This window comes from Ambystoma mexicanum, chromosome 9 (assembly GCF_040938575.1).
Source record: "Ambystoma mexicanum isolate Mex_15411 chromosome 9, UKY_AmexF1_1, whole genome shotgun sequence".
NCBI classification, from domain to species: domain Eukaryota; kingdom Metazoa; phylum Chordata; class Amphibia; order Caudata; family Ambystomatidae; genus Ambystoma; species Ambystoma mexicanum.
This window is the reverse complement of record NC_090931.1, coordinates 154658062-154674301: the sequence shown is the minus strand read 5'-3', so window position 1 is coordinate 154674301 and position 16240 is coordinate 154658062. Positions and strand designations below refer to the sequence as shown.

At 46.0% G+C, this 16240-nt stretch overlaps 1 protein-coding gene across 6 annotated transcripts in view; it reads left to right on the top strand.

Annotated features, from left to right (window-relative positions):
- ARHGEF12 (Rho guanine nucleotide exchange factor 12) overlaps positions 1-16240 on the top strand; it is a 1284704-nt gene that overhangs the window by 435807 nt on the left and 832657 nt on the right. For all 6 annotated transcript variants that reach the window (XM_069614339.1, XM_069614338.1, XM_069614336.1 and 3 more), the window contains one exon: positions 9759-9893. In XM_069614339.1, coding sequence (XP_069470440.1) covers positions 9759-9893 — 135 coding nt within the window. The remainder of the gene's footprint in view (positions 1-9758; positions 9894-16240) is intronic.

Genomic DNA, 16240 nt, shown 5'->3' with positions numbered 1-16240 from the left:
CCCAGGCCCAGAGGGCAGACGAGGCGCCCCCGAAAAGGCACCCCCCCACTGAATAACATACCTCGTACATATACCATGTCAATTGTTACACATTCTCACTATGTAAATATTTATTTGTGATGACCTTTTATGCTGTTGTAAATTAATTACTGTATGCTTCTGTAAATTGCTTGTTATGCTATTGTGAGATGCGCCCAAAATTGTTGAGATGGTCAATCAGCCTACAGGGGTTTGATTTGACCATTGAACACAGGTCAGGGTGTAATCACCAAAATGCTGATGGTCTCTCCAGAATGTTTGACCGACTGGAGTAAGGAGATTCATCCAGGGGTGGATTAAATCCTCCTGTCCCTTAGTCTGGGGGTGGGAGGGACGAGTGTTAGGGAGAATTCTCAGAAATGTACTTATTCCCTTCACCTTAGAGACCCCGAGCAACTTTGCTGGATTTTGAGGACTTGTTTTATTTCCCTGGAGAGTGTCTTTTTCCCCACTCTCATGTATTTTGATATGTTTTACAATTGTGTTCTTGATTATGGAGTTTTAGATAACTCCATAATTGCATCATCTGTTCATTGTTGTCACACAGCACCTTTAGTGCAGTGGCACAGGGTTGTCCTTTGGACTTCCCAAGGTTTAAATACCTTCTGTGGGATGAACTACTGTCCCCAGAGAATGTAAAGTAAAATTGACTTTACTAGTCTTTTTAAATTCATAGACCCAGCACACACTATCTTCCTATAGAGTGCTGGAGGGGTTACGTAGTATCCCCTATGTCTAAACACTCTTGTAGCTGTCAAAAGCTACCCTTTCCTATTGAAATGGCTGGTGGCAGTAGTTTTATAACAAACTACCATGATTTTTCCTGACCGCGAACACCGGTAGCTAAAAATCGGAGCTCATGACCCCTCTGTAAAAACGGACTCTGATCATCTTTTTTCGCTGTTTCTTTGTGGAAAGGTTCTTCTGGTGTTTAACTCTGCGTGCCAAAGCCAGGTTTGGTCCCTTTGTTTGTGAGCCTTTGGCGGGCTTCAGGACTGAAGTCTTCCCATGGCGTCTGAGTGTCTGGGGTGGGCAGGATGTGAGGGAGGTGCCCGAAACTCCCTGTGCTTGGTCTCTTGGGAAACCCAAATGCACTCTGGCGTGATTGGCTGGCTGACTGTCCGGCCAGGACAGCCACCCTGCTGGGTGAGTGACAGCTAGGATGGAATGAATGGGAGAAAACTGTTTAAAAGGCGAGTGTCCAGGACTGGACGGCAGAGTCAACCACTGGAACGAAAGAACCGAAGACGAGCTGGAAGAGGACAGCTGCTGCAACCACTGGACCGTTGATTTGCCCGATGAAGCCCTGCTGCACCTCCGAATCGCCAGATCTCCATTTGACAGAGAAGCTCCATCAAGGACTGCTTCTTCCTTTGAGTTGGTGGGACCAATCGGCTCAGAAGATACCTGGATACCATTCTCAATGCTGGTAAAGGTTTAGCCAGGGAGAGGGAAACCAGTTTGTGTCTTGAAGCAACAGCTATTGAACCAAAGTGACTATTTTGTTTTCTCCGATGACGATCCCGCGCAGTGCAGGTGTCCCCCGACGTCATCCCTCTTGTCCCCATGACTGAGGCTCAGGAACAGCGAGATCTGCAGGAACTGCCAGGAACTAACGTCTTCAGCTGCATCTTTTTGCTTCACATTAAGGTACTGTGCAATCCGGTTGAGAGATCCTAACTCTCGCGGTGAAAGTTTGTGAAACGTTCCCAACTTTCAGGCCTAATCAGCTTGTGACCCAGCATAATGATTTGTTTTCGTCTAAACTACTTCTAAAAACTTTTACAAAGACTTCTCCATCTGTACCAGAACTGTTCTGTCCTATCCAAGAACACTAGACTATTGACTTTGGCCTGGCCTATTGAATTGAACTGACCCTCCTGGTACATTGAAACTTTGCATTATCTAAAAGAAGTGTTTTCTAATCCATTGTACAAACATATGCCTTTCTACTCCTATTGAAGTGCCATTTGGTGCCTTTTTCAGGGGAGCTCAAACTGTCCCTACAACTTAGTTTGTTACTGTAGTGTATTGGTGTTTAATATTGAGTTGATTTCTACTAGTGAATGTTTTCTAAATGATTGTGTTTTTACCAAGTAACTTTGAGTGCAAGTGTCTACTTGAACCACTGTGATTGTGATACTTCTGTGTAACTTCCTTTTCTGCTCACATTCCCTCTTGAGACGAGCCTGGCTGCTCAGCTCGCTACCAAAAGTGTGTGGTACAGACTTATACCAAAGGTTGGTTTTTGCTTACACCTGTAGTCCTAATTGTGTGTAGTGTTCCCAGAGGGTACTGCATGACATTCTGCCTAACAGTGTGCAGTTATTGTGCTTTAGAGGAATGGTTGCGTTTAGTTTGAGATGTATGTAGGTGAGATTTTTACTAGGGCTGGTTAGTGGCATCACTATCTAGATGTGTCGCATGCTGATCTACAAAATTCTATCTAGATGTGACACAGGATTATCGTCACAATTTGGTCTAGATGTGACGCATGCTAATCTGCACAATTCTATCTGGATGGGACTGGTTACAATATGGCTACCTCGTGGAGGTGAGGTGAATGCCGAGGATGGCAGATATGGATAGGTAGGCCGAGTGCCTCGGGGAGTAAGAAACTGGGGAATGCGATAGGTGGGATAGTTAAAGGAGTTATCCAGGCTGGCAAGCTAACAATGGCTTAAGTGTGAGATATGACTATCAGTTCACTGTGGGCTACCGTTGAAATGACTAATAAGAGAGGTGGGCCAGTTTAGTGGGGTGCAGTGATGGCTGTCACTCCCCTGACCACACCACACTTACCTTGCAAGTCAGTGCCAGCTTCCTCTGCTCACAACTGTAAACACGATCTTGAGCTGCTTTTTCAGGAGCTGTCCTCTGCCTTGGGGTCCTTAGCCGAGGGGCTGCCTTGGGGGTTGTATGTTAGGCAAAGTTTGAATGCAGTGCCCTCTGGGAACACTACAAACTACTATAGGTAATGGCAACCCAACCTTTAGTGTAAGCTTGTACTACAGTTTTGGTAGCGTGTTGAGCAGCCAGGCTCATCTCAAGAGGGTAAATGTGAGCTGTAGTGTAGTTACACAAAGATTCACAAGAAGAGGTATTCAAATAAACTCTTACTTTCAAGGTTTCTTGCATAAACAATTAATAATTTATCAGTCCGTTATAAAGCCTTCAGAAGGGAGCGATAGTAGTATAGTAACACACAAATATACTTCAATACTCTACACTTTGAGTTTCTGAATCAGACAAGTCCCTTTTGGGATGGCCCACAGACACAACCTACACCTATAGGTGACTTCAGTAACAAGGGTGCTTGGGACATTAATACCTTAGTGTTGGCATTCAGAACACTCTTAAAAAGTCGGTAAAAGGCACAGGTTATTAGAACACAACAAATTACAAATATTCATAAGCAGAGCAAATACTTTCAGATAGCACTTAGAAGAGTCATTCACTCCATATAGGCTAAGCTAAAGTCAATGGGCAAAAGTCTTTGTATAGGATGCAGCACTTCAGGTAAGTACATGGAAAAGTCTTTGCACACGTTCTTAAAAGTCATTGATAAAAAGAAGAATCAAATGTAGCGCCACAAGCTGATTAGACTCGTGAGTTGCAGAAGTTACATGCACTTCCACAGTAAGAGGTAAGTTATCTTAAACTTTTTTTTACAGTGCCTTGGTAAAGAAGAAAATATGCAGCTGATGACACTTGTTCCTGTGCAGCTCTGCAGATCTCACTGTTCCTGGGCTTCAGTCGTCAGGACAAGAGGGAGGATGTTGGGGGACTCCTGCACTGTCAAAATTGGCAACCGGCAAACTTAACTTTCAGTGGCTGTTTCGCGTTTCAGCTTCTTGCGGTACAGCAAATACCAATAAGCGCGGTTCCTGGCTGTCAAGGTGGACTGTTCTTTCTTCTGGGCTCCGCACTCTGATGAGGGGACTCGGGCTTGGTCAGTACTGCTTCGTGGGAGTCAGTGGGATCTTCCAAAAGCTGTAGGCCAGCTTAAAAGTAATGCACACAATCCGGCTATACCGTTCCTGCAGCAACTCTGAGGAAATTCAACCAGCACCGATATGGGTGTTCAGGTGCCTTACTTTTGAGTTGATTGGTCCCACCAGCTCAAAAGGAGAAGTCGTCCTTGCAGGTGCTTCTCTGTCGATGCAAACTTGGCAAGTAGTCACTGCAGCAGGGCTTTACGGACAAACCAACGGTCCAGGAGTTTCAGCAGGCGTCCTCTTCAAGCTCCTCTTCGGTTCCTTCGTCCAGTGGTCGACTCTGCCTTACAAGCCAAAATACTTGACTTTTATTCAGTTCTCTCCCATTCATTCTAGCCTAGCTGTCACTCACCCAGCTGGATGGCTGTCCTTGCCAGACAGCCAATCGCCACAGAGTGCATATGGGTCTCCTAGGAGACTAAGCACAGGAAGTTTTGGGCAGCTCCCTTACTTCATGCCTATCCCAGACACTCTTGAGCCAGAGGCGGGTTTCTCTCCTGAAACCCTGCCAAAGGCGAAATGAACAAAGAGACCAAACCTGGTTTGGCACGCAGATAAACTCTCTAGAAGGACCTTTCCACAAAGACCTGGCGAAACAAGAAGACAGGGCACCATTTTATCAAGGATGGCTGGATGCCATTTTGAAAAAGATGCCTCCCACGGTTACTTTACTGGAGCCGCAAACCGTTGCGGTAAATGCAATCCAAGGTAGTTCAAAACGAAACCACTGCCTCCAGCCACTCATTTGAGGAAAGGGTAACATAACAAATGTTACATGAGCATTTAGACACAGGGGATTCTAAGTAACTCCTCCAGCCCTCTATTGTAAGATAGGGTGTGCTGGGTCTAGCAAGCACAATGCTAAGTAAAGTCAATTTCACTTTACCGCTCTGGGAAACTAGTTGATCCCAGAGAAGGTATTTAAACCTTGGGAAATCTGGAAGACTTCCCTGCGTCACTGCACTGAAGGTGTTTTGTGACACAATTGTAAAAGATGATGCCTATGGAAATGGTTAGACTCCACAACCAAAAAGAAAGTGTATAAAATCACATTAAAATGCGCGATAGAGTGGGGGAAAAAGGGTCTCACTCTCCCCAGGTAAAAAAAAACCAAGACCTCAAAATCCAGCAAAGTTGCTGGGGGTATCTAAGGTGGAGGGAATTAACACATTTTTGAGAATTCTCCCTAATGCTGTAATAGTGAGGAGTTTGGTGGCCAATGGGAGAGAGGGGAGGGCTATGGAGAGTGATGAACGACACAGGGAAAAATGGGGAAAGGAGGGGGAGAAAGACGAGCACAGGAGCGAGGAAGAGAAAAAAAGGTTGATCTGCAAGGCGGAGGCTGCAATAAGTGGGTTGAAGGGGGACACGAGGAACAATGGGTCTCGGCTCACCTGCACTCTGAGATGGTATGCAACATTTTTGTAAATTGCCACTTTCTCTTCTTTACATGAATTTCCTATTCAATATTTGCACTAGTGGTGAGCAGGTGATTATGGAGTTTTACGGGGGCGCACACTGTTCGTGAACTCACCAGGTGCCACATACGCTGCCACTCTGTCTCCTGCTTCGTCTGCTCTCCGCTATACGGTAAGCTGCTGCTGCCTTCTTCTGTGGCACGCACCGGTTGGGAGAGGAACGTTCCTCTCTCCAAAAGTGCTCCGGTGCTTGCCTGCCACTGTTGCACAAGTCAGTTTGGGAAAAGCCTTTCGAATGTACGCTTCCCGGCACGTAACCGCTGCATTCATGGCCACCAGAGGAAAAGATTGCTGTTAGAACGCGTCCCACGGCTCAGCCGCTGCATACAGGGTCGTCGCGATTAGAGACCCACATGAAACAGGCATCTGCTTCACAGCTAGCGGTGGTCTCGGCATCTCTGCTTTCCTTCAACCTCTGCTGCCACTGCAATGTGGAGTCTCAACCAGAACTCCACCTTCTGCTTTTCCTAATTGCCTGCATCTGAGAGGGTCGTTTATACTCACCAAATCCTCTCCGGTGTGAGTCATTAGAAAGATCAAAACTGCACCTTGCAGTCCAATGCCTCCAAATTCCTTGTCCTTGTCCTCGTCCCAGTACTTGACCAGCTTTTCTGTTGGTTATGCTGGTGCTCTATCTGGCAGTGCTGTGACTAAACCGAGCCTATTAAGGTGGATCATGCTCTGCATCTCGAAATTCTGTAATCTAGCAGAAAAGGATGTGCCTGAAGGTCTCAGATCTTTCTTCCACAGGTGTGGCTGTCACCTCCGCCCTGAAGAGGGGGGGAAATCTGTTCTGGCCATCTGCCAGGCGGCTGTGCAGGCTTCTCTGCACAAGTTTGCAAAGAGTTACTGCTTGGATTCCCTTTTGGGGCAGTAAACAAGTTTAGTTAGTGCAGTCCTTTAGAGTTTTCAGGTGAGGATGGTGTGCTCGCCTCCCTCTTCCAGATACTTGTACTGCTATGTGGGAATCTTTCATAGATGCGGAATCCGTGGGAGGAAGGAATCCATTAGAGGATCAAATGACTTGCCTCTTGGTAATGTTTTCTGATGGATGCTCCTCGCATGTATTCCTCATCGCCCTCCCAACCTACCTCTTTTGTCCATAGAAAGTTTTCCTCTATGATTTCTATGGACCACCAATCTTTTTGTTTGCTTTTTGAATCTGTTCTGACTTTTTGAGGAGAGGTAGAGCCTTCAGCTTCACTTCACCTGCCTTTTGCTCATTTGTTATGGGAAAACTGATCAGTCCTTTAGACTATCAGTACTGGGAAACTGTTTCCATTCTGTCTTTTACTTTTTGCAACTTCATAACACTGCACACAGCATCTTACAGTGCAGTGAGAAATCGTTTATCACCCTAGCCTTTTACACTTGGGATTTTTGGTTACTTTTAGATGTGCCTAACAGCAAGCTGGTGTCAGCAATTATATTTTTGCCATTTTTCTTATTTCTAGTGTGCACATGCACATTTTCCACATATGTCAACTAAACGCAACTAGTGCCCTAAAATGGACATGCCATAAATGTGTCACTTGTTCTCTGGCCCTATTGTTTAGCCACCTTCATGCCTTGCCAGGTAAGGAAATTCCATATAAGGTCATGCACTTGCCCTGGAAAGCTGCAGCGTTCGCAGGCTAGTGATGCCTTTTTGTGTGCCTGTGTGGGGCTGAAGAATTGGGTTGGACTGTCTGGTCCCACTCCACATCCCTGGTGCCAGTGAATCTAGGTGTGGTGCATGAGTGAAACCAATAGTTGTCCCTAATTGGACAACTACTGGCTGTTTGGTGCAGATCCTTGCCAGTGGTGGACTTGGACCTGCTTGCAGGTTGGATTTTTGGATAAGAGGACTAGCGTTGCAGCCAAATATCCCTCGTAGAAGAACAGTCAACTTAACATACAAAGAAGCCTTCCAAAGAGGCCCAGCATCCCTTCCTGTGTCCGACTCAGTGAAGCCCTGTTGGACTACCTGATCTGCGAAGGCCATGTGTTGTGCTTTCACCCCTGGACTGGAGGGGACCAACCAGTCTTGACGTGTTCCAGAATATCCAACCTCCGGAGCCTTTGGAAGTGTCCACGGACCACCTGGTGGACTGTTCAGCTCTCAAATGGGCTGCCTTGATAGAACCATCGCTGTTCCGTGTTGGCAGTCAACAAAGTTTCAGCTACAAGCTTGTGGTGTAAGTAGCCTTCCTGGCAAATTTCACTCTCCCAGCCGCAAGGGATTCTGTCCTGGAAGGACTTCTACAACTGTGACTGGAAGGACGCCTGACGAAGTCTGTGTGCGGTTGCTGTCAGTGGAACTCTTCTTCCTTGTCCTGCTAAGTGTCATTGAGAGGTCTGCATTGGTGCATTCTGCATTTCCCCATCGCAACAGGTTTCACTCTGTCCTGGACCTGATGGGAAGAATCCTTGCACCCATAGCTCCTCGACCTGACGGGAAGGATCCTTGCACCCATAGCTCCTGGGCACCTCTCACCAGACCCAACGGTGGGAAATGCAACCTCCAGTGCCCCATCCAGTCATCTGGGAACATCAGAGTCATGCGGGGTAAGGAAACGCAAAGCATTTGTCCCCTCTGCCCTCCAAAGGATAACATTGAGAAAAAGTCTCCTTGCTTTCCACTGCTTTTTGGTTGTCATACCTGGGTAGTAAAAGCTGAAAGAGAACACACTTGTAACTTTGTTGTATCCCTTCCTTTGAACAATCACCTGCCCAAGTAACTTACCTGCTACAGATACATTCTGTGGTGAAGCATTGGGACTGTTGGGTACAAGGCCCCAACTGTTCTTGGGGATTGGACTGCTGAAGTTAGGGAAATGTCACTTCTGACTTGGTTCCATCTTACTGCATCACTTTACCTCCTTTGTTGATTTAGGTCATTTAATGCATTTTTAGAACCTATGGTGACTGTATATTTGTATTATTGAGTGCTGTGTGATATTATCACCTGCTTGTTTATTTTTTGTGTTTTTAGGGCGTAGAATAAATACTGTATTTTTTTACATTCCTCTAAATTCAATTGTGTGCTTCATTGTGTGGACTCATTGTGGAGACTTGACCCCACTCCCTCTCCTGAGAATAGCCTTGACTGGTCTCCATTGCTACCTTTATTGGGTTATGGCGAACATCTGAGTTCCCCTGTTCACTAGAACTAGGATGGCCTTCTAACATCTGTTCACCAGGCCAGATTCTAGAAATCCATCATAACAGATGGCTAGTACACCAATGGTACCTCCGTCCTTCAGCGTTTGAGTTCTACAGGAAAACTGGAACTAAGGACATGGGGCACAGCACCTTGATAAACATTGGCCCATATGTCCTCTCCAGTGCAAGGCCCGTAGAGATGTAGTGCGTAGCTGCGCTGTGCTGCACTGCTCTCCTTTTTGCCAGAAATGTTTCCAAAGTAGAACTGTGCTGCGAGTAGAATGCCATAGATGAGGCCATGGGAAGAACATCCATCAGAAAGAATATTACTGAGATGGAAGTAATTTGTACTTTAGTTCCAGAGCATACATGGCTCCAGCCACCCTTGTTCCCAAAGTACTCATCCCCTCAAATTTCGTTCCCAAACCTCTATAGCTCGATCATTGCCCCCATGGTAATTATATCATTATCTTAATACTGTCAACTTTTATTCACTTTTATATGGCCCCTCCTACTCATAGAGGACTTGCCCCACTTGCTTCTGTCTTTCTGTTTTCACTCATGTCTCAAGATTTCACCATTCCTAAACTCCCACTGCCCATGTCCCTCCATTACTACATTTCCCATCCTCCAAGCCTACAATCCCAAACCACCCGTATCTCAATTTTCTTCCATTTTCAGAGCATCTGCATTCTCATTGCTTCCATTCGCTGAGCAGCCTGTCAGTCCTACTTTCCCTCAGACTTTTCCTATCCTCTGCTTTTCCCCCTTGCATCACATTTCTCCCATTGACCTCTCCTTATAGATGGGCTCCTCCAACTCCCATTTTCTTATCATTGATCATGTTGTTCTTCATCTGCTTCCTACACATCATCCATTTGAGTTCCTGACATTGGCCTAGGTGCTGTAAATGCCAGTGTCTCTAACTATGCAGGGTCCTGCTCCGTTGTTAATCCAAGGCCTAGTTTACTCCCACTTCAGGATCAAACGTTCCAGTTTCTTTTCCTTCCCCAAAATTCTAGACAAGGTGTTGGAGCACTGAGAGTCCATATATGATACTGTTAGCCATAGTCATGTCAGCTGAGTGCTTCTCTCTTAGGATGCGGTGTGGTCCTGCAGACCTGGTTCAGAATCCCTGCAGATTCATGAGGTGGAGCCTGACATCAGTGATGGGCTGGGCAAGATTGACTACAGCATCATGGATGGGTCCCGTCCAAACAGCGACAACACAGATGTGAGTTTTGCACTGCCTTTTCTCCTTTCACCTCTACAAACTATCAAAGTAACTGTCTGTTAGCAATTCAGAATAGCCCTTTAATGACTTTATTTTCAAGTCCCATTTTTTCCTTCAACCCTTATAGTTTTTCTGTTGACATTTATCAAGAACCTACCTGCTTAGAGATGCAAAATATTCGATGTACATGCTGGTATTGTAAAGTGTTGATCACAAACCTTACCCAAATAGCCAGTGTTGGGGAGAATTCTCATTTCTATGCTAATTCCCTTCAACCTTGGAGACCACCAGCTCTTTTGCTGAACTTTAGGACTTTTTAATTTTAACTCTGGATTGAGTCGGACCTTTTTCTCACTCGTGTTTTGAGCGGATTTGGATTGTATGTTGACAAACTCCATAGGTATCTACTTTTTGTATGGTGACACACAGCACCATCAGTGCAGTGTCACAAAGAAATCATTTCGATTTCTCCTAAGGTTTAAGTACACTGTCTTGTGTGAACTACGGTTCCCAAGAATGGTAAAGTGAAATGGACTTTATTTACCCCTTTCCCTTTGTAGGTCCAGCACACACCATCTTATTTGGAGTGCTAGGCAGCAAAATAAAACTGGACTACAATATTTGGGAAATCAGACCTCTATAGTGGGCACACAGAACAACTGTCACAACAGAATCCTGCCCTTAATGGACAGAAAAGAAGTGAAAATTGTACTATGTTCCGGTTACGTGCTTGAGTAAGGGCTGAGTAAGAGTTCACTGGCCGAGCTGTTCATTGAAGATATGAAATGCAGATGGCATACAGAGATTGCATAATTCGTTTTTTGGAACATAATAGCATAAACGAATGTTAAGTAAGAATTGATGTAGTAACACAGTGTGAGACTACACAACACTTCTCTGTTTGGTATTGGGTAACGCACATTTGGTATATGCCTGTACTACACAAGTTGGTAGAGTGATTGAGCAACCAGGCTGATCTCATGAGGGTTCAATGTGATTTGCAGTGTTGTAACATAGAGTTTCACAGTGACAAGTATCCAAATAAAATGTACACTCCAGGTTTCTTGATTAAACAATTATTTGTTAATTTAACAGTCAGTTTGAATAAGCCTTCTTTTGAAGGGAGCAAATATGTAACTCTTAAATATACTTCCAAAATACACACTCTGATTCAATCAGTACAGACAGTTCCTACAACCTCAGGTGACTTCAATAGTTAGGTGTTAGGGAGAATGATCCTAAATGTGCTAATTCTCTTCACCTTAGAGACACCCCAGCAACTTTGCTGGATTTTGAGGACTTGATTTTTTTACCTGGAGAGTGTGACCCTTTTTCCCCACTCTCATGTGTTTTGAAATGTTCTTTCCTCTTGTATTTCCTTTGGTTATGGAGTCTAACCAACTCCATAGGCAGCATCTTTTCATTTGTGTCGCAGAGCACCCTCAGTGCAGTGGCACAGGGAAACCTGGTTTGGTTCGCAGAGCAAAACTTTCCACAAAGAAATGGCAAAAAAAGCAAGACTGGGACCTGTTTTTCCAGAGGGGGCTCAGACGCCATCTTGAAAAACATGGCTCCGCAAGTTTAACACTGCTGGTGTTCGCGGTCGGGAAAAATCCTGCTAGTTTGTTGTAAAACCACTGCCAGCAGCCATTCTGAGAGGAAAGGGTAGCATTTGACTACATGAGTATCTAGGCACAGGGGGATACTAAGTAACCCATCCAGCACTCTATAGTAAGATGATAGGGTGTGCTGGGTCTAGGAATTTCAAAGACTAGTAAAGTCAATTTCACTTTACTTATTCTAGGAAACAGTAGTTTATCCCGTAGAAGATAGTTAAGCCTTGGTAAAGCCTGAAAAGGCTTCCCTGTGTCACTGCACTGAGGTTGCTTTGTGACACAATTGAAAAAGATGATGCCTATGGAGTTGGTTAGACTCCATAACCAAGAAAACAAGAGGTAAAATGCATATCAAAAATACATGAGAGAGTGGGGATACACTCTCTCCAGGTAAAATAAATCAAGTCCTCAAAATCCAGCAAAGTTGCTGGGCGTCTCTAAGGTGAAGGGAATTGACATATTTTTGAGAATTCTCCCTAACACACTCCAGTGAGATAGACAAGTTACAGACAAAAAAGGTAAGTACCCCTTTAGTCAAGACAGTACCTTGGGTTGAAAGAAGAGGATCCAGCTGGCTTCTGTTCAGTTTGCAGTACTGCAGTTCCTGGGTTTCTGGACCTCAGTTGTGGTGACAAGAGGGAGGACGTCTGGAGGGACTCCTGCACTACAGTTTGAAGGTCGGTGGCGGCAAAGGGCTCTTTCCAAATCAGCGGCACATTTCGGTTTCAGCTTCTGGTCAATGGCACTACCGCCACTCTTGCACACCTTGTGGGCTGCCCTTGCTTCTGGGGTCCAGCATTCTGTTGAGGTGGCTGTGTCTTGGGTCGTCCTGCTTTGAGAAGGTCCTTACGATATTCCTGGAGCTGGTTTCCAGCTTAAAGACGATGCACTCGTTGCTGGTGTTCCTGTCCCCTTGCATTCGGTTCCAGCAGCAGCAAAGAAGCACAGCTAGCAGGGAGGGGGGTTCCAGTCAAGTTAGTCTTGGGGTCAGTTGGTCCCACCAACCCAAGGGAAGTCGTCCTTTCCGGGCTTCTCTAGTCGATTCGAAATGTGGAGCTTCAGCACTGCAGCAGGGCTTCACTGGGTAAAACAACGGTGCAGGAGGGTGCAGCAAGCTTCTCTTCCTGTTTTTCTTCTGATTCCTCGTCCAGTGGTTGACTCTGCCTTCTGTCTGAGAGACCTCGCCTTTTATGGAGGTATCTCCCATTCACTCACACAGCAGGGTGGCTGTCCTCCAAGGACAGCCAGCCAATCGCCTTTGGATGCATTCAGGTAACCAGGGAGACTAAGCACAGTGTCGTGATGCCTACCCCCGGGCATCAGGACCAAAGCCCTCAGCTCCGGGAGCAGGCATCCAGACATTTGTTTAAACCTCAGCAGCCCCGGCTAGGGGCTGTCTGGGCTCAGTCTTGGCGCCATAGGCGCCAGGCTCATCGACTTTACTTACCTGATGCAGACCATGCTGCAAAAGAGCTCAAGCCTACATGAGGCCTGGATGGGACTATTTTGTTACAGGGACTATTTTTTTACTTGGGCGTGGCTCTAGGGAACTTCTTACCTGGAACTACTTTGGAGGCTATTTAAACCACACCCGAACAGCAGCACATGCTTCGCGTTATTCTGTATCCAACAGCGTGACGCTCACCGTGCCTGCAGCCAGCATCCAGTCTTCTGCCACGCCCGCCTCGAATCCGGAGCTCCTAGAATAAAGAAGAAAAGGAGAAAGTTAGAAAACGAACTTATTTCAAATTCCTCACCTAATTCCGGAACCATTTCATCTCCGGACCTGGAAAGTACATCAGTCCTGCACGCGTTGCTTCGCCAGCTCCAGCACGGCGCCATACTCACCAGTTCTCACAGCATCTTTCGATCTGGCACTGTCTCCCATCATTTCTTCGCCGTAATCCGGCACCTAGGGGACACAAGAAAAAACAAGGTGAGCCAAGGGAATCAACAAATACAACCTCTTACTACCATAGACTTACCTGATTTACCACTGGTGGTATTATTCCATAACTCTCCACATTTTCATATGCCGCATCTGTAAAGCGGGAGAAAAACAACACGTTAACGCATGCAATAGTTACCGGACAGCGTTGGGTAACACACTCTTACCTGAACGCCAGCAGCAGCTACAAGACCTTCACACAAACTCAGTTGCAACTTAAGGAAGGGGACAAGAGTGAACACTGGGCACATTGAACTCTTTGAACTTTATACTTACCAATCCCGCCAGGGACTTCAGAGTCAATACTTACCGGAACTCTCCCAACGCCTTCAAACCAGTGAAGTAACTGGTATCTACGCGCCCCTGCAAGACACGCAGGATGGAGAGCTCATCTTTTACGAACATAAGGAAAATACTTCTTCGGGTCCAGCAGACAAGACTAGACGGGCCAGTCCAGACAGTCATCTCTGCACTACGCATCACGTTGAAGGAGACCGCAGCTGTCTGGGTCCGATCGCCACCCCTGTGGGGTCCAGGTGAGCGTAACACACAGGGAGTTTCAGCAACCTCCCTCGCCTCCTTCCCTGCCAGTCACGCTGGTGCCAGAGACGGGTTTTAGCACTGAAGCCCGCCAAAGACAAAATTAACAAAGGGACCACACCTGGTCTGGCGCGCAGAGTAAAACCCAAAAAGACCTCGCAAGCAAGAAATGGCGAAACAAGAAGACTGGGACCATTTGACCAAATGGGCACCCATGGATGCAATACTGCAGCTGAGGATTCAGTCTCCGGTTAAAAACACACAATGGTAGGAAAATTAAACCGCTGCCCCCAGCAATGAAATGTAGTGAGGGGTAACAAACAATTTTATATGAATAAGTAGGAAAAGGGGCTCCTAAGTAACCCCCCCCCCCCCCACACACATAAGATGGGGTGTACTGGACCTACATAGGAATAAATGGGTAAGTAAAGTCAATTTCACTTTAGTACTCTTGGGATGTCATAAATCACCCCAGTATCTTATGAAAAAGGATACAGGTATAGCCATAAAGGATACAATTGGTAGGGCTCTTCCGGATCCTTGATGAAGCAAAAGGCTTGACAGTAGTGAAGTAAAAATAGACCTTCCAAATGATACAACTCTCTGACTAATAAAACAGGCAGAGAGAGGGATCACTGGAAAGGGCGTGGGAACATCATCGGAAGTCGGCCTACGATACAATAAAGTATAATGAGGAAGTGACCAACATTAACTCTAATAGTACAGCAATAGCACCTAGTACCACACTAACCTGTAGATTCTGAACTGAAGGCTCCGCCGACAAGTCTCTGAAGAAATCCAAATAAGGAAACCACGACAAAGGAGGGAAGGTTAGTAAGGGAAACTTATCCCAAACGGCACGAGGCTAACGCTAGATACCGGGTTGGTGCACCACAGGATAGCGTCCAAAGTACAGTGCACAATCACTTTCAAATAAACAGTTGTTTGCAGTACTTCCTTTCCCACGTAGAACAGAAATAAGTAGAAATCCACCTGTTATCTCATCACAGGTGCCAGGGATTAAATCAAAAGCGTAGCACAACTTGCGTGTGGAATTACACGTGCAATGGTACTCCCAACCAGGAAATGACACGTTAGAACCCGCGTGTGGCTTACACATGAACAATCTACACCTAGCCGGGAAGCCTCACGTTTAAGAGTTCAGAAAACCACATGCAGTTTTACACGCAACCAATTCCCACGCAGCCAGGAAGGCCGCACGTTAAGAGTTCAAGAGCCTGGGTGTGTTTTTACAAGCGACAAAAGTGCACGCAGCTAGGACAGCCGCGCTTGAAGAGTTCAGGAACCCGCGTGGTGTTTTACACGTGACAGAAGTACACGCAGACAGGACTGCCAGAACTTGCGTATAAAGAAAAAGCCATCCGTTGGTCTTCTAGTAGACGGCTGGCGAAATTAGCGTGTAGAAAGATACACATGAACAAGAAAAGCTGCCGTAACTTAATGAATGCAGCTCCAGGAGTTTGCTTGTGGAAACACCATGCAGGAGAAAAGCCAAAAGTTGCTGAAGAGATGCGAGGACGCAGATCAAAGTTTCAGCTACCAGACGGCATGTTGGTTCAATCAGAAGCAGCGTGCGACGTCCCCACGCTGCTCATGAACGTAATGCAGTAACACACGTGACGATCCCTAATCGCATGAATTCAATGACGTGAATAATGCAAACGTCGTTTTCCAGGCAAGATATCAAACAACCTCCATTTAGAATATAAAGGCTTAGCAGTTCTATGGGCATAACTGGTTCTGTGTGAAGAGGTTTCCAGGTCCCGAGGTAACTTGCCTGCCATGCATGACATGGGAACAGTAGTTTACCCGAAGAGAAGGTATTTAAACCTTAAGAGAAATCCAAAAGACTTCTTTGTGACACTGCACTGAATGTGCTGTGTTAAAATACAAAAAGTGATGCCTATGGCGATTGTCAGACTCCAAAACCAAAAGGAACCCAGAGTCCAAATCAGATAAAAAATACATGAGAGAGTGAGAAAGGTCTCACTCCAGGATAAAAATCAAAAGTCCTAAAGTCCAGCAAAAGAGCTGAGGGTCTATAAGGTAGAAGGGAATTAACACAGAAATGAGAATGCTCCCCAACACTGGGTCACGTGTGAGGAGACCATAAAGTGCAGCCCTTCTGTCTGCAATTGAGGATTTTATTCTGAATTCTTGCAGGTGGCTTGCTGCCTCGGGAACCAGGAATGTCCCACCGGCCCTTGTCCTTGGCTATAAAC